The sequence below is a fragment of the Cervus canadensis genome, chromosome 14 (assembly GCF_019320065.1).
Source record: "Cervus canadensis isolate Bull #8, Minnesota chromosome 14, ASM1932006v1, whole genome shotgun sequence".
Classification (NCBI taxonomy): Eukaryota; Metazoa; Chordata; class Mammalia; order Artiodactyla; family Cervidae; genus Cervus; species Cervus canadensis.
The window spans coordinates 48,487,067-48,513,663 of NC_057399.1; the positions used below are offsets into that span (position 1 = coordinate 48,487,067).

The window sequence follows — 26,597 nt, forward strand, 5'->3', positions numbered from 1 at the left end:
CTTTTCTCTAGTTGCAGTGAGTCGGGGCTATTCTCCGGGTGCAGTGTGCGGGCTCCTCAATGCGGTGTCTTCTCTTGTTACAGAGCACAGGTCTAGAGCTCTTTGGCTTCAGTGGTTGCAGTTCCCCAGCCCTAGAGCACATGGTCGATAGTTGTGGCTCATGGACTCAGTTGCTCTGCGGCACCTGGGATCTTCTCAGGTCAGGGATTCGACTGGTGTCTCCCGCATTTCAGGCAGATGCTTTACCATTGAGTCACTAGGGAAGACCCTAGTGGGCATTACTGATACCAGTAGGAGTAGAGTAAAAATATTAGCCACTGTCTACTACAATCCTAGCACATATGTTCAAAAGGAAGCAAAATAGCTTGGTCATCTGTAAATACCTTCCAGTGGCAGGAGGAAATCTGAGAAACTGCTCTAGTGAAAACTACTTGTTGCTCGATTGTACTGGGACTGGTGCCAAACAGACCACAGACAATAAGACGGAGTCAAAGATGGTCACAACCTATTGCCTGAAGTTTGGAACATAGATGCTGAGGCAACAGAAAATTCACTGAAGCAGAACTGAAAGCTAATTCTTCCCATGAAAAACATCAATATTTATCCAGTTCTGAATAAATCACAAAGGTGGTTTCCTTTTGTCTAAAAAGAACAGACTTGGATTGGAACCTTGAATGTCCCTTGCGAAATCTGAAATTTAATGCAACAATACAGAGAAAGATTCAAATGGATGGTGATTCCTAAATCATGCTTTCTACCGGGGATGATATGTTTCCATGTTTGCGGACATTTATTTTTTGGAATATGAGCAAATCCTGTCATTACAATGATTTGTGGTACTTCAAAGCTAAACCAGATATAACAAAATCTTACGCCTTAGTATTTATTTCTGTATTTGGGCTTTCTAATATATTATGCACAAAGGAAGCATTGAGATTGAGTTCAAGGAAGAAAAACAAATGATGTACACCAATGGTGGTACAACCTAAGGTGACTTGATGGTTCATTGGAGAACCTTCTCTCCATCAGTTGCGTGATCTCAAAGTCATATTGTGAGAGGTAGACTTCCCATACTTAGGAGCAACCATTGGCTATCTTGTGGAGGTTGTTTGTGTTTGAGTTTCAGTGTGATTTGGACTCTGGAAACTAAATACAAATAGAAATTTTTATTTGTAAATAAAATAAAAAATTACATTTTATTATGTAATTCTTCTAGAGTTGTTCAACATATTCATGATTGTGGTGAGTGGTAAACAGAAAAAAATGGTAACAATATCCAGATGAATATCTAGCAGGCAGTGAAGTAACAATTGTTTTTTGATATGAAGCAAAATTAAATGTTAAGTCCCTAAAATAAATATGAAAGAAATAGTTTTTCAATGATTTTGAACAGCTTTGAATTACTTTTATGTATGTCTATACTTTGGTATTATTATAAAATATTTATCTAAATTTTACTTGAATATGTAATTTGATAATTTGAATACTGTATTTGAAAATTCCTACTTATATTGTATGCAGGTCAGGAAGCAACAGTTAGGACTGGACATGGAACAACAGACTGGTTCCAAATGGGAAAAGGAGTATATTGTCACCCTGCTTATTTAACTTATATGCAGAGTACATCATAAGAAACACTGGGCTGGAGGAAGCACAAGCTGGAATCAAGATTGCTGGGAGAAATAACAATAACTTCATATATGCAGATGACACCACCCTTATGGAAGAAAGTGAAGAACTAAAGAGCCTCTTGATGAAAGTGAAAGAGGAGAGTGCAAAAGTTGGCTTAAAGCCCAACATTCAGAAAACTAAGATCATGGCATCTGGTCCCATCACTTCATGGCAGATAGATGGGGAAACAGTGGCTAACTTTATTTTCCTGGGCTCCAAAATCACTGCAGATGGTGACTGAAGCAATGAAATTAAAAGACGCTTACTCTTTGGAAGGAAAGTTATGACCAACCTAGACAGCGTATTAAAAAGCAGAGACATTACTTTGCCAACAAAGGTTCGTCTCCTAAAGGCTATGGTTTTTCCAGTGGTCATGTATGGATGTGAGAGTTGAACTATAAAGAAAGCTGAGCACTAAAGAATTGATGATTTTGAACTGTGGTGTTGGAGAAGACTCTTGAGAGTTCCTTGGATTGTAAGAGGATCCAACCAGTCCATCCTAAAGGAGATCAGTCCTGGGTGTTCCTTGTAGGACTGATGTTGAAGCTGAAACTCCAATACTTTGGCCACCTGATGCGAAGAGCTGACTCATTGGAAAAGACCCTGATGCTGGGAGAAATTGAGGGCAGAAGAAGGGGACAACAGAGGATGAGGTGATTGGATGGCATCACCGACTTGAGGGACATGGGTTTGGGTGGACTCTGGGAGTTGGTGATGGACAGGGAGGCCTGGCATGCTGCAGTTCATGGGGTCGCAAAGAGTCGGACACGACTGAGTGACTGAACTGAATTGACTTATATAAGTAAATATGTTACATTAAAAGTCACTCTGAAAACTTAGTTTTAAAGTTAAATTAAAATTCAATAACTCTCAGATTTAAATTGAAGCTGAAATTTAACTCTGCACTGAATTTAAAGAGTAAGATTTCCACTCTTTTTCTATGTACAGAGTAGAGACATCCATAGGTTACATAAATACATACACAATATATCAGTGTTATCAAAATTTCATGAGGTGGGGAGGAATTAGGAAAAAAATATCTAGAAAGGCTCTGTAGGAAGAAGAAAGAAGAGCAATAATGAAAAAAAAAAATGATTGAGACATTCTGCCCTAACCCATTTGGACAGTACAAAATGAAAAGCAAAGAAAGAAGTAGAAAGTAAGAGGGGACTTTCAGAAAATGGAAACCATGGGCTCCTATTTAAGACACAGGCCTGAAGGAAGGTCTTCAGAGAACCTAGAGAGCAGGTTCACAGAGTCACCCACCTCCCCAGGCCAGGAGCATCTGCAAGGTCCCGGATGGCCCCAGCCTGGTCCCTACTCCTGGCCCTGCTGCTGCTCAGCTGCAACGCCATCTGCTCTCTGGGCTGCCACCTGCCTCACACCCACAGCCTGGCCAACAGGAGGGTCCTGATGCTCCTGCGACAACTGAGGAGGGTCTCCCCTTCCTCCTGCCTGCAGGACAGGAATGACTTCGCCTTCCCCCAGGAGGCGCTGGGTGGCAGCCAGCTGCAGAAGGCTCAAGCCATCTCTGTGCTCCACGAGGTGACCCAGCACACCTTCCAGCTCTTCAGCACTGAGGGCTCGGCCGCTGCGTGGGACCAGAGCCTCCTGGACAAGCTCCGCACTGCACTGGATCAGCAGCTCACTGACCTGCAAGACTGTCTGAGGCAGGAGCAGGGGCTGCAAGGGGCTCCCCTGCTCAAGGGGGACTCCAGCCTGGCTCTGAGGAAATACTTCCACAGAGTCACTCTCTATGTGCAAGAGAAGGGACACAGCCCTTGTGCCTGGGAGGTTGTCAGAGCAGAAGTCATGAGAGCCTTCTCTTCCTCAACAAACTTGCAGGAGAGATTCCGGAGGAAGGACTGACACACACCTGGTTCAACACGGAAATGATCCTCACAGACCAACAAGACCACATGCCTCCTGCGCGGCCACGTGGAGGACTCTCATTTCTGCTGTCATTGAGCCCTGAAATGAATCCAGTTGTCAAATGTTTTCAAGAATTTAAGCTATATCATGTTCTATTCTACAGGCACTAGGCCCTCACAGATGCCCAAGCTGATCTATTTATCTATCATTTATTTATTTACCTATTTATAAAGATTTAAATAACCTTGTTCGTATAATAATATGTGAATCTTTACACAGTGGTTTCAGAGAAAAAATACATTCTTTGTATTTAGTCTATTTATTATTTTCCATGTTCATTAAATTTTTGGGTACAGAAAACTTCTATTTTTTATTATTTTTTAAAAAATTACATTGGGGCATATATATATATATAGGGGGTTCCCTGGTGGGCCAGCTGGTAAAGAATATGCCTACAATGCAGGAGACCCTGGTTTGATTCCTGGGTTGGGAAGATCCCCTGGAGGAGGGCATGGCAACCCACTCCCGTATTCTTGCCTGGAGAATCCCCATGGATAGAGGAGCCTGACGGGCTATAGATGGGGTCGTAAAGAGTCAGACACAACTGGGCAACCACCACTTTCACACGGGGCTGAACTATCCAGTGGCTCTGGAAGCACAGATGCCTTTGGTGACTTTAGTAAGATCTGGTTTGGCAGAAAAGTAGGGCAGAAACCAGACTGGTGTAGATTGAGGGATGAATAATAGTAGTGTGGTAAAATTTTTCCTCTTTTTAGCTAGATCAGTCTGGCTAGAGTTCTATAATTTATTAAACATTTTCTTTAAACAAATTTTTGCTTTTTCTTATTTTCTTTATAGATTACCTATTTCCTTGACCTTTGCCATTCTCCCTATATTTATTTTATGTTTAATTGTTACTGTGACTTTGTTTTTTTCTTAATTTCCTGCCTTCTCTGGGATTGTGTGTGTGTTGTGTGTGTGTGTGTGTGTGTGTGTCTGTGTGTGTTAGCTCCTCAGTTGTGTCTAACTCTTTGTGACCCCATGGACTGTAGCTTACCAGGCTCCTCTGTCCATGGAATTCTCCAGGCAAGGATACTGGAATAGCTGTTCCCTTCACTAGGGCATCTTCCCAACCCAGGGATCGAACCTGATTCTCCCTCATCGCAGGTAGATTCTTTACTGTCTGAGCCACCAGGGAAGCCCCCTCTCTTGAATTAATTGACCTTAAGAATGATTCTATTTTCTGTTTTATCTCCATTGGCTTAATAGTTGTTCTCTTTTGTCTCAATTTTAGTTTTCTCTATCAGTTCAGTTCAGTCGCTCAATCGTGTCTGACTCTGTGACCCCATGGACTACAGCATACCAGGCTTCCCCGTCCATCACCAACGCTTGCTCAAACTCATGTCCATCGAGTTGGTGACGCCATCCAACCATTTCATCCTCTGTCATGCCCTTCTCCTCCTGCCTTCAATCTTTCTCAGCATCAGGGTCTTTTCCAAGAAGTTAGTTCTTCACATTAGGTGACCGAAGTATTGGAGCTTCAGCTTCAGCACCAGTCCTTCCGGTGAATATTCAGGACTGATTTACTTTAGGATTGACTGATTTGATCTCCTCTAGTCCAAGAGACTCTCAAGAGTCTTCTACAGCACCACAGTTCAAAAGCATCAAGTCTTCAGTGCTCAGCTTTCTTTATGGTCCAACTCTCACATCCATACATGACTACTGGAAAAACCACAGCTTTGTCTAGACGAACCTTTGTCAGCAAAGTAATGTCTCTGTTTTTTAATATGCTGTCTAGGTTGGTCATAGTTTTTCTTCCAAGGAGCAAGTATCTTTTAATTTCATGGCTGCAGTCACCATCTTCCGTGATCTTGAAGCCCACGAAAATAGTCTCTCACTGTTTCCACTGTTTCCCCATCTATTTGCCATAAAGTGATGGGACCGAATGCCATGATCTTAGTTTTTTGAATGTTGAGTTTTAAGGCAGCTTTTCACTCTCCTCTTTCATCAAGAGGCTCTTTAGTTCCTCTTTATCTCTGCCATAATGGTGGTGTCATCTGTGTATCTGACGTTTTTAATATTTCTCCTGGCAATCTTGATTCTATCTTGGGCTTCAAGCACTGGTAGAGAGACCAGCCTCCTAAAGGAAAGTTGAAAAAAAAAATATATATAGCATATAATGTTTGATGGCATGTATTACTGTATAGAACATATTAAAAATATATATCTATTTGCATTAAACAATTCTGATACCTGCCTTACTTCCCCTTTTCCTCTCTGCTTTCCTGGATCCCATTCTTTCCTCCGTTTCATAATCGCTTCCTTCCTCGCGGTGAAGAAATGCCCTGTGTGGCTCTCCTCACTCACTCTGCAGTAACCTGTAATATCCATTCACACAGCTGTTTCCTATTACCTTGTGGTTTCTTGCTGTCTGCTTTGAAAGTGAAAGTCGCTCAGTCGTGTCCAACTCTTTGGAGATCCCATGGACTATACAGTCCATAGAATTCTCCAGGCCAGAATACTGGAGTGGGTAGCCTGTTCCTTCTCCAGGGGATCTTCCCAACCTCGGGATCGAGCCCAGGTCTCCCACATTGCAGGCCGATTCTTTACCAGCTGACCCACAAGAGATGCCCAAGACTACTGGAGTGGGTAGCCTATTTCTTCTCCAGCAGATCTTCCCCAACCCAGGAATTGAACTGGGGTCTCCTGCATTGCTGGAGAAGGAAATGGCAACCCACTCCAGTATTCTTGTCTGGAGAAACCCATGGACAGAAGAGCCTGGCAGGCTACAGTCCATGGGGTTGCAAAGAGTCAGACATGGCTGAGTGACTAACAACAGCTCCTGCATTGCAGGGGGATTCTTCACCAACTGAGCTATCAGGGAAACCCGCTGTCTATTTTACTTGAGCAGAAAATCTCCAATTCAAATAAAAAATTGTGTGAAAGTTCTAGGTTTCTCAGAAACTCTCACATGACAGGCATTTTTCTTTTCTTTTTCTCTTGGTGAATATTTTTGGAAATGAGTGAATGACTCTGTTACAATGATGTAACAGTAGCTGTAGCGGAAAGGGAAACAGAAAGCAGGATCCCTTTCACTTAGAATATTTATAAGGGAGGAATGCCACCTATTGGCCAAGATGGATAATGACATTGACGGATGTGAAAACCTGGTTTCTGTTCTAGGCAAAAGTCTTGTCCTCTAGCAGATTTTTCTTCACAGTTAAAAAGGTGTTTTCTTGGAAAGAACTATCTCTAATAGTTTAGGAAGCCTACTTCCTTAGCTTTTAAATATTGTTTTTGATAACGGATCTTTTTAAAAAGTAATTTTTATTGGCGTATAGTTGATTTACAATGTTGTGTTTGTGCTGCACAACAAAGTAAATCAGTTACACATATATACATACATACATACAGGAGGCGAAGGGGACAACAGAGGATGAGATGATTGGATGGCATCATTGACTCAATGGACATGAGTTTGAGCAAGCTACAGGACATAGTGAAGGACAGGGAAGCCTGGCGTATTGCTGTTCATGGGGTCACAAAGAGTTGGAAACAATTGAGCCATAGCGACTGAACAACAATATCCCCTCATTTTTAGATTTTTTTCCTGTATAGGTCATTACAGAATATTGAGGGTCTCAGGGTGCTATAGTAGGTTCTTATTAACTATCTATTCTATTATATATAGTAGTATGTATATATGTCAATCCCAATCTCCCAATTTATTTCTCCCCCACCCTTTCCCCTTTGGTAAACATAAGGTTGTTTTTTTTACATCTGTGACTCTATTTCTGTTCTATAAATATGTTCATTTACACCATTTTTCTAAATTCCATATGTAAGTGACAATTTTTTTAATGTACTTCTTTTTTTAAAGGCAATTAAGTTCACAGCAAAGTTGAGAGAAGATATAGAGATTTCCCATGTATTCTCTGCTCCTATATATACAGAGTCACCCCCATTATCAACATTCCCCACCAGATGGTACATTTGTTAATAACTGCTTCCAAGAGTGTGAAATTAGTTCTTTGGGTTATGAACACATCTTAGACATTACAATGGTTCTTGGAGTTCCAAAGTTCAATCTTGTCTAAGAACAACAACAAAAAAAAACACCTTATTTTAGTATTTATTCTCTCAGTGGTTTTTTTTTTTTTTGTGTAACACATGAGAAGCATTGACACTGAATTCACAGGAGACACACAAAATGTATGCAAGATCAGCGTTGCAAACCTGATTTTGTAACAGATGGCTGTGAGTGGAGGACTGTTTCTCCATCCTTTCCTCTGTTAGGTATCCTGCAGATGTTGGCTGTCTTGTGGACTTTGCTTATGTTTAAATCTCAGCACACCTGAGTGTGATATAGGCCTTGGGACTGAAATACAGTTCATTTCTATCTTATGATTTAATTCTACTAAAATTATCCAACTCATCATTATATCTAATACTAAACAAACAAAAAATGTTGACAATATTTTGATGAATATCTAACAGCTGGTGAAGTTCAAAATTATTTTCTCATGTGAGGCAAAATTAAAAGTTAAGCACTGAAATAAATAGGAATATAATTTTCAGTTGCTTTTGGCAGTTTTAAATAATTTATAATTATTTAAATTATTTAATTTATAATATATAACTTATGACATAATTGTATTACATTAAAATTATTAAGCATTTTTAAAACTGCTAGTTTGCATATATAATTTTCTAAATTAAAAGATGCTTACTCCTTGGAAGGAAAGTTATGACCAACCTAGATAGCGTATTAAAAAGCAGAGACATTATTTTACGAACAAAGGTCCGTCTAGTCAAGGCTGTGGTTTTTCCAGCGGTCATGTGTGGATGTGAGAGTTGGACTGTGAAGAAAGCTGAGTGCCAAAGAATTGATGCTTTTGAACTGTGGTGTTGGAGAAGACTCTTGAGAGTCCCTTGGCCTGCAAGGAGATCCAACCAGTCCATCCTAAAGCAGATCAGTCCTGAATATTCATTGGAAGACTGATGCTGAAGCTGAAACTCCAATACTTTGGCCACCTCATGCGAAGAGTTGACTCATTTGAAAAGACCCTGATGCTTGGAGGGATTGGGGGTAGGAGGAGAAGGGGACGACAGAGGATGAGATGGCTGGATGGCATCACTGACTTGATGGACATGAGTTTGGGTGGACTCTGGGAGTTGGTGATGGACAGGGAGGCCTGGTGTGCTGTGATTCATGGGGTTGCAAAGAGTCGGACACGACTGAGAGACTGAACTGAACTGATATTACAAGTTATATAAGTAAAGAAATTTGTATCACTCAACAAATTTAGTTATAAAGTTGTGTCAATAGTTTTTAACTTGTTGCTTAACATTTTAATTTAGTCATTCTTAACCCTGTATTGAATAAAAAGAATAAACTTTGCACTTTCTGTTTCTATGTACAGAGTAGAGATATCCACAGAGTACATAAATACATAAACAGTATATCTGTGTTAAAAAAATTTTATGAGGTGGGCAATTAGAAAAAAAATCTAAAAGTCTCTGTGGGCAGGGGAAGAGGTAATAATGGAAAAAAGTCATTGGGAAACATTGCTACAACCCATTTGGAGATTACAAAATGAAAAGCAAGAAGAGAAGTGGAAAGTAAGAGGGAACTCTCAGAAAATGGAAACCACGGGCTCCTATTTAAGACACAGGCCTGAAGGAAAGTCTTCAGAGAACCTAGAGAGCAGGTTCACAGAGTCACCCACCTCTCCAGGCCAGCAGCATCCGCAAGGTCCCCGATGGCCCCAGCCTGGTCCTTACTCCTGGCCCTGCTGCTGCTCAGCTGCAACGCCATCTGCTCTCTGGGCTGCCACCTGCCTCACACCCACAGCCTGGCCAACAGGAGGGTCCTGATGCTCCTGCGACAACTGAGGAGGGTCTCCCCTTCCTCCTGCCTGCAGGACAGGAATGACTTCGCCTTCCCCCAGGAGGCGCTGGGTGGCAGCCAGCTGCAGAAGGCTCAAGCCATCTCTGTGCTCCACGAGGTGACCCAGCACACCTTCCAGCTCTTCAGCACTGAGGGCTCGGCCGCTGCGTGGGACCAGAGCCTCCTGGACAAGCTCCGCACTGCACTGGATCAGCAGCTCACTGACCTGCAAGCCTGTCTGAGGCAGGAGCAGGGGCTGCAAGGGGCTCCTCTGCTCAAGGGGGACTCCAGCCTGGCTCTGAGGAAATACTTCCACAGAGTCACTCTCTATCTGCAAGAGAAGGGACACAGCCCTTGTGCCTGGGAGGTTGTCAGAGCAGAAGTCATGAGAGCCTTCTCTTCCTCGACAAACTTGCAGGAGAGATTCCGGAGGAAGGACTGACACACACCTGGTTCAACACGGAAATGATCCTCACAGACCAACAAGACCACATGCCTCCTGTGTGGCTACGGGGAAGACTCTCATTTCTGCTGTCATTGAGCCCTGAATCGATTCAATTTGTCAAAAGATTTCAGGTATATTAAGCGACATCATGTTCTACTCTACAGGTACTAGCCCCTCAAACATGCCCAAGACAGTCTTTTTATTTATTTATCTACTTAGATATTTATCTTTAAAAAATATTTATTTGACTATTTAAAAAACCTAAAGTACTTTTATTTATATATTTGTGTACCTTTACACTGTATAATAAAGTGTGCATAATTAGCTAATTGTTCTTCTGTTTATTAAATTTTTATTATGGAAAACATATTTTTTATTTTTGAAGAAAAGGAAATTTAAAAATAACAATCATGTTTAATGCAATAATGGGCTTCCCAGGTGGCTCTGTGGTAAAGAATCTGCCTGGTAATGCAGGAGATGCAGGCTTGATCCTTGGGTCAGGAAGATGTCCTGGAGTAGGAAATGACAACCCATTTCAGCATTGTTGCCTGGAAAATCCCATGGACAGAGGAACCTGGTGGGCTATAGTCCACAGGGTTGCAAAAAAGTCGCACATGACTTAGCAACTAAACAAAAATAATAACAATGAATGCAATAATAAAAAGAAGGAAAAACAAATGAATTCTCTCACTAAGAGCAAGAGTGGAGAATGTCAGGAAATAAAAGCAAAAACAGTAGATATCCTCTCTGGTTGACTGGTAGACATTCATATACAAATGTCATTTGCAAGTTGGATGTGTGAGTTTGTAATTTAAAAGGATGTGATGGATTCTGAAATAACAAAAATTACACTGAATATAAAGACTGAGACTTTCTTCAAAAAGGAAAGTGGGAAACTGGATCAGGCAACCTCTTTCTCAAAACGTAAGGTAAAGGAAAAGAAAATGGTCAAAATCAGCTCAAAAACAACATGAACCATCAAAATCTGTAGAGCAAGAGAGTGTTGTATTTAATTCAGGAATAAAAACAGATTTAACAATCGGAACAGAAATCTAGAATACAAAGCTCACAGACTCACCCATAACTCACAATAAGGAATTTTTCATTGAAATTCCATTCTGTTTGGACACATGTGTGATGTTGAGAAACCCACTTAATCTAAACCTCAGCTTTTCCATAAATAAAACAGGTTCAAAATATTTATAGAGTTTTTGTGAATATTAAATAAACTTAGGCCAAATTCAGGTTGAAATTGAAGAAAGTGGAGAAAACCACTACACCATCCAGGTATGACCTAAATCAATTCCCTAATGACTATACAGTGGAAGTAAGAAATAGATTTAAGGGACTAGATCTGACAGAGTGCCTGATGAACTATGGATGGAGATTCCTGACATTGTACAGGAGACAGGAAGCAAGACCACCCCCAAGAAAAAGAAATGCAAAAAAGCAAAATAGCTGTCTGAGGAGGCCTTACAGATAGCTGTGAAAAGAAGGGAAGTGAAAAGCAAAGGAGAAAAGGAAAGATATTCCCATTTGAATGCAGAGATCCAAAGAATAGCAAGGAGAGATAAGAAAGCCTTTCTCAGTGATCAATGCAAAGAAATAGAGGAAAACAATAGAATGGAAAAGACTAGAGATCTCTTCAAGATAATTAGAGATACCAACGGAGCATTTAATGCAAAGATGGGCACAATTAAGGACAGAAATGGTATGGACCTAACAGAAGCAGAAAATATTAAGAAGAGATGGCAAGAATACACAGAAGAACTGTACAAAAAAGATCTTCATGACCCTGATAATCACAATGGTGTGATCACTCACCTAGAGCCAGACATCCTGGAATGTGAAGTCAAGTGGGCCTTAGGAAGCATCACTATGAATAATGCTAGTGGAGGTGATGGAATTCTAGTTCAGCTATTTCAAATCCTGGAAGATGATGCTGTGAAAGTGCTGCACTCAATATGCCAGCAAATGTGGAAAATTCCGCAGTGGCCACAGGACTGGAAAAGGTCGGTTTTCATTCCAATCCCAAAGAAAGGCAATCCCAAAAATGCTCAAACTACCGCACAATTGCACTCATCTCACACGCTAGTAAAGTAATGCTCAAAATTCTCCAAGCCAGGCTTCAGCAATAGGTGAACCGTGAACTTCCAGATGTTCAAGCTGGTTTCAGAAAAGGCAGAGGAACCAGAGATCAAATTGCCAACATCTGCTGGATCATCAAAAAAGCAAGAGAGTTCCAGAAAAACATCTATTTCTGCTTTCTTGACTATGCCAAAGCCTTTGACTATGTGGATCACAGTAAACTGTGGAAAATTCTGAAAGAGCTGGGCATACCAGATCACCTGACCTGCCTCTTGAGAAATCTGTGTGCAGGTCAGGAAGCAACAGGTAGAACTCTACATGGAACAACAGACTGGTTCCAAATCGGGAAAGGAGTACGTCAAGGCTGTATAGTGTCACCCTCCTTATTTAACTTATATGCAGAGTACATCATGAGAAACGCTGGGCTGGAGGAAGCACAAGCTGGAATCAAGATTGCTGGGAGAAATATCAATAACCTCAGATATGCAGATGACACCACCCTTATGGCAGAAAGTGAAGAAGAACTAAAGAGCCTCTTGAAGAAAGTGAAAAAGGAGAGTGAAAAAGTTGGCTTAAGGCTCAACATTCAGAAAACTACAAACATGGCATCTGGTCCCATCACTTCACGGCAAATATGTGGGGAAACAGTGGAAACAGTGGCTGACTTTATTTCTCTGGGATCCAAAATCACTGCAGGTGGTGATTTCAGCCATGAAATTAAAAGACGCTTACTCCTTGGAAGGAAAGTTATGACTAACCTAGACAGCATGTTGAAAAGCAGAGACGTTATTTTGTCAACAAAGGCCCGTCTAGTAAAGGCTATTTCCAGTGGTCATGTATGGATGTGAGAGTTGTACTACAAAGAAAGCTGAGCGCCGGAGAATTGATGCTTTTGAACTGTGGTGTTGGAGAAGACTCTTGAGAGTCCCTTGGACCGCAAGGAGAGCCAACCTGTCCATCCTAGAGGAGATCAGTCCTGGGTGTTCATTGGTAGGACTGATGTTGAAGCTGAAACTCCAATATTTGGCCACCTCATGCGAAGAGCTGACTCCTTTGAAAAGACCTTGATGCTGGGAAAGATTGAGGGCAGGAGGAGAAGGGGAAGACAGAGGATGAGATAGTTGGATGGCATCACCGACTTCATGGACATGAGTTTGGGTAAACTCCGGAAGTTGGTGATGGACAGGGGGGCCTGGCGTGCTGCGGTTCATGGGGTCGCAAAGAGTCGGACATGACTGAGAGACTGAAGTGAATTGAGCATCATATATTAGAGTAAGGAATTAAAACATGGTAGGTATTTTCCTGTTTTCCTTCAGACAGCTATATAAGTAAATATTATTTGTCTCTATAAAATTCTCAGGAACTGTGACCTACTTTTCAGTAACTGCCTCCAAAGAAGTCAGCCTAAAAAAGAATTTTGTAATGAATTCTACAGAAGGCTGAAAAAATGTCATTTCTTCCCCTAATTTCAAAGAAGTGTGTCATTTATGTTCAGAGGTGAAATGGTGGCTTATATTAATATTCGAGATAGGGGAACAAATATTTAGATAAAGGGCAGAAAAGAACATGTTATCTATTTAATGGTCTGGTGCCTGGTGTATTCTCTTCTCAGCATTCCAGGATACATTCCCATTTCACATCATTGCCTTCCCCTCCAAAGTAGAAATCCCCACACGACCCTTCTCCTTCACTTTTTACCTCTCCACCATTCACACAATTGCTTTTTGCTTTGTTTGGTTTCCAATTAAAGTTTTCCCTGAAAAGCAGAACACAAGTAGAAAGCAAATGTTAAATAAAATGTCTAGGTTTTGTAGAAACAACTGCAAGAGAGGCTTTCCTTAGTTTCTGTTGAGTATGATATAATAGTGAATGATGAATGAGTGAAAGTCGCTCAGTCATGTCTGACTCTTTGCGACCCCATGGACTGTAGCCTGCCAGGTTCCTCTGTCCAAGGGATTCTCTAGGCAGGAATACTGGAGTGGGTTGCCATGCCCTCTTCCGGGGAATCTTCCTGATGCAGGGATTGAACCCTTGTCTCTTTACATCTCTTGCACTGGCAGGCACATTCTAGTGCTGCCTGGGAAGGCCCCTCCTACACTGTAGCTGTAGCTAAAGGCACACAAAGTAGGACCCAGCTTTTGGGTGTAAGAGGAAAGTCCTTTCAGGGGAGACAGCCCTCTGGCAAGTGCAACAAGAGCAGCGACCAAGACCAGAGAACAAGCTTCTGAGCTATGCAGAAATCCTACTGCTTTCTGGGGACGTCCCTTCACGGTACAAAAAGGCTTTCTTGGCACCAGTAGATTTTGATGCTGTCATAAGCTGTTTCTTTATTCTTTGTCCGTTAATACCAGAAAGAGTCTCCAGAGTCTCTGGCTTCAGACAGGAAACGGACTCTTTGGGATGGAGCTGTCAAAGGGACAAAGATGTGTCCATGGTCTATAAACTACTTTGCAGACCAGAGGCTCCCTTTGAATCACTCCTTCCCTGTACTACACAACAGGCAGAGCTGCCAACCTGGATATGGAGTTCAATAAGAACCAAGAACACCTCAGATTTACAGTGCATTAAACAATTCTCAGCAGTAAAATTTTAGTTTCAAGATTTATTCCAAATGTCAGATTTCAGTTCATTTCAGTTCATTCACTCAGTCGTGTCTGACTCTTTGTGACCCCGTGAATCGCAGCACACCAGGCCTCCCTGTCCATCACAAACTCCCAGTCTACCCAAACTCATGTGCAGCGAGTCGGTGATGCCATCCAGCCATCTATTCTCTGTCGTCCCCTTCTCCTCCTGCTCCCAATCCCTCTCAGCATCAGAGTCTTTTCAAATGAGTCAACTCTTTGCATGAGGTGGCCAAAGTATTGGAGTTTCGGCTTCAGCATCAGTCCTTCCAATGAACACCCAGGACTGATCTCCTTTGGGATGGACTGGTTGGATCTCCTTGCAATCCAAGGGACTCTCAAGAGTCTTCTCCAACACCACAGTTCAAAAGCATCAATTCTTCAGTGCTCAGCTTTCTTCACAGTCCAACTCTCATATTCATACATGACCACTGGAAAAACCATAGCCTTGACTAGACGGACCTTTGTTGACAAAGTAATGTCTCTGCTTTTTAATATGCTGTCTAGGTTGGTCATAACTTTCCTTCCAAGGAGTAAGCGTCTTTAATTTCATGGCTGCATCACCATCTGCAGTGATTTTGGAGCCCAAAAAATAAAGTCTGACACTGTTTCCACTGTTTCCCCATCTATTTCCCATGAGGGGATGGGACCAGATGCCATGATCTTAGTTTTCTGAATGTTGAGCTTTAAGCCAACTTTTGCACTCTCCTCTTTCACTTTCATCAAGAGGCTTTTTAGTTCCTCTTCACTTTCTGCCATAAGGGTGGTGTCATCTGCATATCTGAGGTTATTGATATTACTCCCAGCAAACTTGATTCCAACTTGTGCTTCCTCCAGCCCAGCATTTCTCATGATGTACCCTGCATATAAGTTAAATAAGCAAGGTGACAATATACAGCCTTGACGTACTCCTTTTCCTATTTGGAACCAGTCTATTGTTCCATGTAGAGTTCTAACTGCTGCTTCCTGACCTGCATATAGGTTTCTCAAGAGACAGGTCAGGTGGTCTGGTATGCCTGTCTCTTTCAGAAGTTTCCATACAGTCAAAGGCTTTGGCCTAGTCAAGAAAGCGGAAATAAATGTTTTTCTGGAACTCTCTTGCTTTTTCGATGTTGGCAATTTGATCTGTGGTTCCTCTGCCTTTTCTAAAACCAGCTTGAACATCTGGAACTTCATCACTCATATCAGACTTCAAGTATCATTAAATAGAAAAATGCTCTCATTGCTACTTTGAATAACAATCTTCAAAAAAAAAAACAAAAACAAAAACTCCCATGAGAAGACAGATTTATGCCTGAGCCTGCTCCATTAAATATGAATATATCATAATAATATCTCTCCATGAGTCAGCATACACACTTGCAACAATTCTGCATCCTCTGAGCATTTTGGAGTGTTTTTTATAGGCATGAAAGTGAAAGTGAAGACGCTCAGTCATGTCCAACTTTTTGCAACCCCATGGACTGTAGCCCACCAGGTTCCTCTGTCCATGGGATTTTCCAGGCAAGAGTACTGGAGTGGGTTGCCATTTCCTTCTCCAGGGGATCTTCCTGACCCAGGCATCAAACCCAGTTTTCCCACATTGTAGGCAGATGCTTTACCATCTGAGCCACCAGGGAAGTAATATAGGTATTATAGTTAAACTATAAATTCAATCAGTGCTTCATCATTTACCCATCCAAATGACAAACTAGGGGAAAACATAGAGGAAAACACAATCATAATTTTCTGACTTGGAGTCAAGATGAATAACAACCTTGACATCTGTTTTACCCAGTAGTAAAAATTCTGCCCAGGTAGCAAAAGAGAGAAGTGTGATATAAGCTAAGGCTTGTGAATTAACAGTATCATTTTTACCTGGGAACTTAGTGACATTTTCTTAATTCAAATGTATCAATTATGGCATAAGCTAAGAGGAGTTTCTGTAATCAGTGTTTTCAATGAGGTGTTTCACTGGGAAGTGTGTGTGAATTGCTAAGGTAGCAGGGACTGTAACTGGGTGGGTGTGTGTGTCGTGGGGGCAGCTGAGGGGTTGTCTCCAATCTTTTCCTGAGGTCACTCACTCACCATCTGGATTACTCAGCCACTGAGTAAAATTTCAACAAGCTTCTGTCCTTTGCTGTCTTGCTCGCCCCTCTGGAGGAAGGGAGGATGGGAACATTTAGTAGATGGAGAAGATTTGAAAACATTTGGCTTCCCAGCCTGTATTGGTCAGGGTTTTCCAGAAACAGAACCAGCAGGGACCAGAGAGAGCGAGTAATTTAAGGAATTTGCTTAGGTGACTATGGACCTGGCAAGTTCAAAATCTGCAGGGAAGGCCGCAGGCTGGAAACCCAGGGAAGAGCTGCTGCTTGAGTCCAAAGGCATTTCTGGAGGAATTTCTTCTTGTTCCTGAGAGGGTCACTCTTTTTCTATTAAGGTCATCAACTGATTGGATGAGGCCCACCCATAATATGGAGGGTAATATGCATTACTCAAAGTCTACTGATTTAAATGCCAAATTCCCATAATCTCGTAAAATCTACTTTCCAGAAATATCTAGAATAATGTTTGACTAAGTGTCTTGGTACTGTGGCCTAGCCAAGTTGACATAAAATGAACTATTACACTGTTCTTCCCTAATTTAAGACCTAATACTTTTCAAATATTATTCCTCTCCTTTCTTTGATGTATGCTTATGTATTTTGTATATTTTACTTAATTTTCCTTATTTTATTGGTTTGGGGTGAGGAAATTCTGAGATCTGGCTTCATTCAGTCAACTTGCCAGCTAAGTCTCTATAGCCATGTCCTTTATCATTTGAAGTTAAAAACTTACATATATATTTTAAAAAGCCAACTTTTAATTTTTTTGGTTAGCTATTTCTCATGGTTACAATGTTACCCTTGATTCCCTCTCTCATTTTTAAACCTAATCTCAATGCCAATTCTCCATTCCATCAAGATTTTACTATCATATATGATATGTACTCTTATATGCAGAGTATATCATGCAAAATGCCAGGCCGGATGAAGCACAAGCTGGAATCAAGATCACAGGGAGAAATATCAATAAACTCAGATATGCGGGTCACACCACCCTTATGGCAGAAAGTGAAGAGAAACTGAAGAGCCTCTTGATGAAAGTAAAAGAGGAGAGTGAAAAAGTTGGCTTAAGGCTCAACATTCAGAAAACTACGATCATGGCATCTGGTCCCATCACTTCATGGCAAATAGATGGGAAAAAATGGAAACAGTGACAGACTTTATTTTCTTGGGTTCCAAAATCTCTGCAGATGGTGACTGCAACCATGAAATTAAAACATGCTTGCTCTTTGGATAAAAAGTTATGACAACCTAGACAGCATATTAAAAAGCAGAGACATGACTTTACCAAAAAAAGTCCATCTAGTCAAAGCTATGGTTTTTCCAGTGGTCATGTAAGGATGTGAGAGTTGGACCATAAAGAAACCTGAGTGCCGAAGAATTGATACTTTTGAACTGTGGTGCTGTAGAAGACTCTTGAAAGTCTCCTGGACTGCAAGGAGATCAAACCAGTCTATCCTAAAGGAAATCAGTCCTGAATATTCACTGGAAGGACTGATGCTGAAACTCTAATACTTTGGCCACCAGAGGTGAAGAACTGACTCCTTGGAAAAAGACACTGATACTGGGAAAGATTGAAGGCAGGAGGAGATGGGAACAACAGAGGATGACATGGATGGTATCACTGACTTGATGGACTTGAGTTTGAGCAAGCTCCAGGAGTTGGTGCCGGACAAGGAAGCCTGGCATGCTGCAGTCCATAGAGTCACAAAGAGTTGGACACGACTGAGCCACTGAACTGATATATGAGATAAGAAGGGTAGGTCAGATGGTCAAGAATCTGCCTGCAATGCAGTAGACCTGGATTCAATCCCTGGGTTGGGAAGATCTCCTGGAGAAGGGTATGGCTACCCACTCCAGTATTCTTGCCTGGAGAATTTCATGGACGGAGGAGCCTGGCGAGCTACAGTCCATGGGGTCGCAAAAGTCAGACACGACTGAGTGACTAACACACACACTCAATTTCTGGATTACTAACTATTCTTCTTGAACCATCTACTGAAACTTTTTTCCATCATGTTATTATAAGATATATATTTTATCTTAAATTGGATTTATCTTAAATCTAATTAATACAGATATTTCAATTTCAGAATTGAAATTTAATCATTTGTTCATCTAATTTTCCCTTTATCACACTGTTTTTAGTATTACTACTAAATCTCATTTCATTTTCTAGAAAAGATAGGTATGCCAAGAATTCTTCTATTCTTAACATTATTTGCATTCTTCCTGATTAAGTTTATATTTCATCCTTAGTGTGGAGCATCAATTTTATGAAAATCACAAGCTCCTGTGTATGCACAGATAACCAAATGGCAATGATTATAATAGTCTGGGACGATTCCTTCATAAGATAGAGGAGTAAAACTGGATCAAGGAAGTTCTCTTTTACAATACCTAAAGTAAAGAATAGGTGAAAACAGAAATATATATATAATATATAAATATTTGTATATATATATTATGTATTAATATATATTATATAAAATATATATTATATATTTAATATATTATATATATATATAATAGTATGCACCAAAAAAAGAAGACAAGGAAACAAGACATTTATTTAATTTGGGGATCAAAGCTTATTTTAAAACTTAACAGAATTCTAAAATGAAACTTTTTAAATTGCTTATAACAAGCAATATAGAGTACTGTATAGAATTGTGATTCTGCCAGCAATTACATGTGATCCTAGAAATTCACCTAACTTCTCTGAGCTTCAGGTTTCACAAATGTACAATACGGTGAAAATGTTCTAAGAATTATCATACAAACGAACATTTAAAAACACTTCATAGGTTGTTTTCCACAGAGTTAGAGCTTAAATATGGTAAAGTGAAAGTGAAGTCACTCAATCATGTCCAATTCTTTGCGACCCCATGGACTGTAGCCTTCCAGGCTTCTCTGTCCATGGGATTTTCCAGGCAAGAACACTGGAGTGGGTTGCCATTTCCTTCTCCAGGCGATCTTCCCCACCAGGGATCAAACCTTCATCTCCCGCAATGCAGGCAGATTCTTTACTGTCTGAGCCACCAGGCAGGTGTGGTGAGGCAGCTCTTCCTCAGTGGATTTCTTGGTCCCCCAAATACTGAGATTCTTGCACTTGCCAGCAGACAGGCTTTCCCATTCACCTGATTAGGCTGCTTGGAACTCGAGTCCTCAATTTCTGGAGAGAAAAGACAGAGAGAAATGAAAAATGTTTTAATTCTAGCATAGGGGTAGTTTCCCAAATTGCTATTAAGAACTGGAGTATTTCCTGCCATATCAGTAAAGCAAGGATATCACAGTCATCAGCAATTCCAGCCTTCCAGATGTGAATTCCTGAGCCTTAAGGGCACTCAGAAAGGAGAAGAATATCTGTTTTCTGGTTGCCATCAGGCTGCATCCACTCCCTGTGGTGAGCCCTGAGGAACTCAGGATGTGAAAAACACAGAGTAGTGACCACGAGACAGCTGGGATACATGAAAGGAATGATTTCAGTGAGCCCAGACTCTTCCATTTTCCCATACATAGAAAAGTGCTAAATTCCTTTATTTGGGATATCTGGTGTTCTTTAATTAACAATAATCTCTTGATGTTCAGGCTACCTTTGTTCAGCTAGCCTTTGTTGTAAACTTCTATATAATACCTTCAACTTTTGGGTCTCACATGCGAGTGGATGCCCCCCCAACTTTCCATCCCCCATCCTGTATCCCCGATACCCTGATGCTCACAGGAGTTTCTTTGGCCTCCTGGCTGCTGCCACCGATTGTCAGACTGGACCCTGCAGGCTACAAGGCTGATGTTTGCCCAGCTTCAAGACAAAGAAAGAAACTGGTGTCAGCAACAGAGACATCACAAGCTTCACGGATGGGGGCACTTACACGTCTGAAGCAAGGTCCTGGAGTGACACTACACCATATGTGGTGTGCTGGTGGCAGGAAGTACATGGTGGCAGGCTTCATCCTGGGAGGGATGGGGGGACTGGGGACTAGGGGATGGGGAAGTGGGGGTTGGGGGGATTTTGCCAGTTTTAGGGGAGTTCATTTCCCTGCTCTACTTCACAGGGAAAGCAGTAGAGGGGCATGCCCCTAACCACTCCTTTGATAGGAAAGATCACCAGCTGGGACCTTGGACAAGTACAGAGAAAGGCCATTCATATGCATAGGTGTGCTGGGGGGTGGGGTGGGGCAGGGGATGTACAGAGAGTAAGAGAACAGACAACTTGAGTGGCCTGACCATATATACAAACCTTAATTTAAAAAATACTTTATTGCTAAAAATCACCAATGATCACCTGGGCCTTCAGATTTTTTTGCTTGTGAAGGTTTGAACTATCCTGAGAATTACTGTAGTGTGATACAGAGACAGGGAGTGTGCAACGGTTGTTGGAAAATGGCATCAATAGACTTGCTTGACACGGGGTTGTCACAAACTTTCAATTTGTTAAAATTGGAATTATTTGTGAAGTGAGATAAAGCAAAGTATGCCTGTACTTTTCCCTCTAATGTAGAAATTCCCAGTAAGTTCTCATTCACTTCGTCTTCACATGCCCTAGTCATTCACACAGCTGTGTCCTGTTTCTTTGTGGTTCTGGTTAATAATTTCCCCTTAAGAGTGCAAAGCCATCAATAAAAGTTTGAGTGAAAGTTTTAGGTTTTTCAGAAATGCTTATATAAGAGGTTACTGTTTTTCTTGTGATGAATACTTTTGGGAATGAGAGAATGTCCTTGTTAAAATACCGTAACAACACCTGTGGCAAAAAAGAACTAGAAAGCAGGATCCATTTTCCTCTGGAGGCCATTAAAATAATTACAAAGGAAGAGTGCCATTTACTGGTCAAGATGGACTAGGACATTGACCAAGTCTGTGGAACAGGCATCTTGCTCCTCTAGGCAGAAGTCTGTCTTCTTCCATTAGCCAGTTTCTTCAGAGCTAAAAGAGGGTCTTTCCTGGAAAGAACTGATGCCAGTAATTTGAATAGACCTGCTTCCTTGGTTTTCATATTAGAGAGGGAAAATACTCCCAGCTTCAGGCAGGACATGTCTTTGGGCTAAGGAACCTTTGCCAGATGAGCAGCCTGAAAGATCAGGATGTGCTTCTTCCTTCCAGGCTACTCATCTGGCAAGGGTACCAGATTTCTCATCCGTTTCACATACTTTAAGACCCTTGGAGGCTTAGAGCCTGGCATTCTGGTCTGAAAATGCAAGATAAATCAGAGGAAAAAGATTGTGATGGAAGGTGCATTAAATTTTTCTTAAGAGTATATTGTCAGTCTTTAAATTCCATTCCCAGTATGAGATACTGTTGCTTGAATTTATAATTAGGAGAAAATTCTCAATGTCCCTTTGAATAATAACTGCACTTGCTTCCCTTCCACTTTGACTCAATAGTAAGAGAGAACACAGGCACAAATAAAGAGATTTCAGAGAATACAACTGTTGCCAACCATTAGGCTGGGGTTTATCTATTTGAGTAGAATTGAGAACTATTAAGGTAATCCAACTGTAACTCAGGAATTAACCAGGATGTGTATGGGCATGTGCACGTGTGTGTATTTGTGTGTACTGCTCAGGTAGTGGGGAAACGCTTCAATTTAGCCGAGATTTCTCAAACTGCCTCAGGTTACAGATTGTCTTTAGATTGCTTGTCTTTAGATTGCTACAGGACTTGTCTTTAGATTGCTACAGGACTTGTCTTTAGATTGCTTCTCTCCAACTGACAAATGAGAGGGCTCTCTAATTCGTATGCTAAATAAATTTTGTTCCTTTTCTTTCTTCCTTCAACACTTTGGGGCCCCTTTTGGCAGCAAGAGTACATGTAAAATTTTTGGTCTCACCTGCCTGTCTTTGTGGAGGCTTCCCAGGTGACACCCGTGGAAAAGAACCTGCCTGCCAATCCAGGAGACATAAGAGACCAGGGTTTAATCCCTGGGTCAGGAAGATTCTCTGGAGGAGCAAACAGCAACCCACTCCAGTATTCTTGCCTGGAGAATCCCATGGACAGGGGAGCCTGTCCACAGGGTCACAAAGAGTCAGACAAGACTGAAGCAACTTAGCACGTGCACATGGCTATCTTTGAGACTGTCTGACAACTTTCAAATATTATGATTCCTTCCATTTTTTGGTTCACCTTTCTTTAGATTTAACTTACCATTTGCCACACTGTCAGCAAAAAATATATTTGTCTATATTCTCTTTCATGACCTTCAAAATTATATTTGTTTTATTTTTATTCACAAACAATTATCAAGTTTTGCCTTTCAGGAAAGTTGACATGAGAAACAAAAAAATCTGTCATCTTGAAAATCACAGAAAACATGGGGATGCCCCTCTGCCATTCTTTCCCTTCCTTTTGTATTAACCCTAGGATGAAATGTAAAGGAACGCAGTAGGAGAGACAAACTGGCCAGTAAATCAATATGCAAAAAATAAGTTCTTAAATGTTTTTTTGCTGTTCTTTAAATTTAAAACAAAACATCAACAGTAAGTAAAGAGACAAGGCTATTTCTCCCTGGCACAGCCTGGGCCTCACTGCTCTGCATTCTGATCACGAGACAGAGACGGAGAGACAAGTCAGCCCAACAGAAGGTTGTAGGCTGAATAAACAACTGAGGGTCACCGATTTCTGTGACATAAGCTTTTACTAATGCATAACACCATCACGGAGTTCCCTATGGCCAACTCAGAAATTCTGAGCAAAAGCAATCTTCAACAATTTAAGTAAAAGAGTTGAGCGATGAAAGCTGTAGTGGCAAAATAAAAACTGTCCACCAAAGGTGTAACAATTGCAATTGGATAATGCCTCCACCTACTTAGCTCTCCACACTTTAGCTCTCAGCATCTGAAGGCTGCTGACACTTGAGACCTGGGGACCTGGATCAGGAGGAAAGGAGGTCATTACTGAGAACTCCCCCCTTCACACAAAGACTGAACGGGAGAGGGTGGGGATGTTGGAAGATGAATGGCTTTGCAAACAATGAGACAAGCCCCTCCACAGTAGAATTCTGAATTTCTCAGGATATGGTTAGCCTGCCCTCATGGGTGAGGCCCAGAGAGTTTTGTTGAGGACACTGTCATTCCAGAGGGAAAGTACTACCAGAGGTGCTAACCACCTTGTGAGTGAGGTGGTGCTGGAAAGACAATTAATTATCTTGGAATGAGAATCTTAAGACCTACATGCACCAGAAAAGAAGCAGGATTTCTGGTGCGGATATTGGCACAGCCTGTGGAAGACTATAGATCTACCATAAAAAGCTGGTTGAAAGAAACCATGATCTCTCATATATTGTTCCTGACTGTTGATCTGGAGCCTATTATACAGAGGGAAGTAAGTCAGAAAGAAAAACAGCAAAAGAGACACAGATATAAAGAACAGAATTTTGGATTCAATGCAAGAAGGTGAGGGTGGGATAATTTGAGAGAATAGCATTGAAATATGTATATTACCGTATGTGAAGCAGATCGCCAGTCCAGGTTCATTGAATGGGACAGGGCGCTCAGGGCTGGTGTGCTGGGACCACACTGAGGGATGGGACAGGGAAGAAGGCATGAGGGGGGTTCAGGATGGGGGACACATGTAAACCCATGGGTGATTCATGTCAGTGTATGGCAAAAACCACTACAATATTGTAAAGTAATTAGCCTCCAATTAAAATAAATAAGTTAATTTAAAAAAAAGAGAGACATAGTGACAACCTAAAAGTTGAGAGTTATGCTTTATTTGGTGGGAATTTGGGAGGCAGTATATCAATTCACCCTGAGAGATTGCTCCAAGGAACTGAGGGGAAGAGTCAGGTTATATAGGAATTTTCAAGAAAGCGTATGTAGTGTTAACATCAAAGTATTTTTGAGAATTAAAGAAAACCGGCTATCTCAAGTTAAGGAATTTAGCACTTTTCCTATGTATGTGAAGAGCCAAGTGTCTGGGCTCACTGAAAACATTCCTTTCATGCATCTCAGTTCTCCTGGGGCATTTTCCCTTGCATTTTCTTGCATCTTGCATTTTTTCACATCCTGAGTTGCCTTGGGCTAACCTTAGGGAGTAGCTGCAATTTGGTAGCTGTTAGCCCACAGGTGTATTTCCCCTTCCTGAGGGCCCTGGAGGGCTTGGAGACTCTTGACTGTTTATCATCCTGGTTTACTGATATGGCAGGAAACACTCCACGCCTCAAGACCTTGTGGCCCCAGTGAAATGTAATCTCAGGAACCTGAATGAATGTTCTCTAAAGAACAGAAACAGCTGAGTAGCTCATTCACTCTCGATTACAAGCCTCAGCTCTGTGAAACAGAAGACAAATACAGAAACCAATATGGCCTGAGTGACTCTGAATTCCTATGTGTAAGATAAGGATGGAAAAATGCAGTTAAGAATCAAGGGAAAATTATGTTTTTGACATAATATAAACAAAAGCAATTCTTGTATATATTACACTTAAATTGGTACATAATAACTATGTACACATCTATAAGTCTTTACATACTTACATAACTTCAGCCTTTATATAGTTTCTCATTTAACTGATACACATTTACGTTGACAAATCCAAATTTTATTGGGAAAATTAAACTTCTACTGTAAAAATTAAGAGTTTAGATCAACTACATACTCCAGGTCAAATAAAAAATATCTAAATAAAACCACAAAGAGGAAGTGGGAGAGAAATTTTCGGACGAGTACCAACTTCCCTATTTAAAAGCCTAGCTTAGAATGATTGTCATCAGACCCCGTACCTGAAGGTCCCACCAGACGCCGTCTCCGCCAGACCAGCAGCAGCCTCATCTTCCCCATGGCCTTCGTGCTCTCTCTACTGATGGCCCTGGTGCTGGTCAGCTACAGCCCGGGAGGGTCCCTGGGCTGTGACCTGTCTCAGAACCATGTGCTGCTTGGCAGGCAGAACCTCAAGCTCCTGGGCCAAATGACGAGACTCTCCCCTCGCTTCTGTCTGCAGGACAGAAAAGACTTCGGTCTTCCCCAGGAGATGGTGGAGGGCGGCCAGCTTCAGAAGGACCAGGCCATCTCTGTGCTCCACGAGATGCTCCAGCAATGCTTCAACCTCTTCCACACAGAGCGCTCCTCTGCTGCCTGGGACACCACCCTCCTGGAGCAGCTCCGCACTGGACTCCATCAGCAGCTGGACGACCTGGATGCCTGCCTGGGGCAGGTGATGGGAAAGGAAGACTCTGACCTGAGAAGGATGGGCCCCACTCTGACCGTGAAGAAGTACTTCCAGGGAATCCACGTCTACCTGCAAGAGAAGGAATATAGCGACTGCGCCTGGGAAATCGTCCAAGTGGAGATGATGAGAGCTCTCTCTTCAATATCCAGGTTGCAAAAAAGGTTAAGAAAGATGGGTGGAAATCTGAACTCACCTTGAGATGACTCTCACCGACTAAGATGCCACATCACCCTCATACACTCACCTGTGTTCATTTCAGAAGACTCTGATTTCTGCTTTAGCCACCAAATGTATTGAATTACTTTAGCCGATACTTTGTCAGCAGGAATAAGCAAGTAGATATAAAAGTATTCAGCTGTAGGGGCATGAGTCCTTAAGTGATGCCTGCCCTGATGTTATCTGTTGTTGATTTATTTATTCCTTCTTGCATCTAACATACGTAAAATATTAGGAAATTTGTAAAGTTACATGTCATCTGTACATCATATTAAAATTTCTAAAACATGTTTACAATTTCATGTTAATAAATTTGTATTTTGTTTTATTTATTAAGTCAAAGAAAATGAGTTTCTCTACTCAAAAATGAAAATCCACACCCCCATTTTAAAACTTTATTATAGAATGGGTGTTTACATTTATTTATTCATTCGTTCCATTCATATTATACATATATATTGAGTACCTACGTAACAGACTGTGTAATTGTCACCAAGGAATACAAGTGAATAAAGCAAATGTAGTTCCTACTGCATGGAAACTC

At 41.4% G+C, this 26,597-nt stretch overlaps 3 protein-coding genes across 3 annotated transcripts; all 3 read left to right on the top strand.

The window, feature by feature from the left end:
* The first annotated feature begins 2,907 nt into the window (after nt 1–2,907).
* LOC122453000 (interferon alpha-1-like) lies at nt 2,908–3,618 on the top strand. The gene has a single exon (XM_043486806.1). It carries the CDS (start codon nt 2,971–2,973, stop codon nt 3,538–3,540), a length of 570 nt encoding a protein of 189 aa, XP_043342741.1. The 5' UTR covers nt 2,908–2,970; the 3' UTR covers nt 3,541–3,618.
* Nucleotides 3,619–9,242: 5,624 nt separating this feature from the next.
* Nucleotides 9,243–9,893, top strand: LOC122453001 (interferon alpha-1). The gene has a single exon (XM_043486807.1). It carries the CDS (start codon nt 9,306–9,308, stop codon nt 9,873–9,875), a length of 570 nt encoding a protein of 189 aa, XP_043342742.1. The 5' UTR covers nt 9,243–9,305; the 3' UTR covers nt 9,876–9,893.
* Nucleotides 9,894–25,163: 15,270 nt separating this feature from the next.
* On the top strand, nt 25,164–26,459 carry LOC122452989 (interferon tau). The gene has a single exon (XM_043486796.1). It carries the CDS (start codon nt 25,448–25,450, stop codon nt 26,033–26,035), a length of 588 nt encoding a protein of 195 aa, XP_043342731.1. The 5' UTR covers nt 25,164–25,447; the 3' UTR covers nt 26,036–26,459.
* Nucleotides 26,460–26,597: the final 138 nt, after the last annotated feature.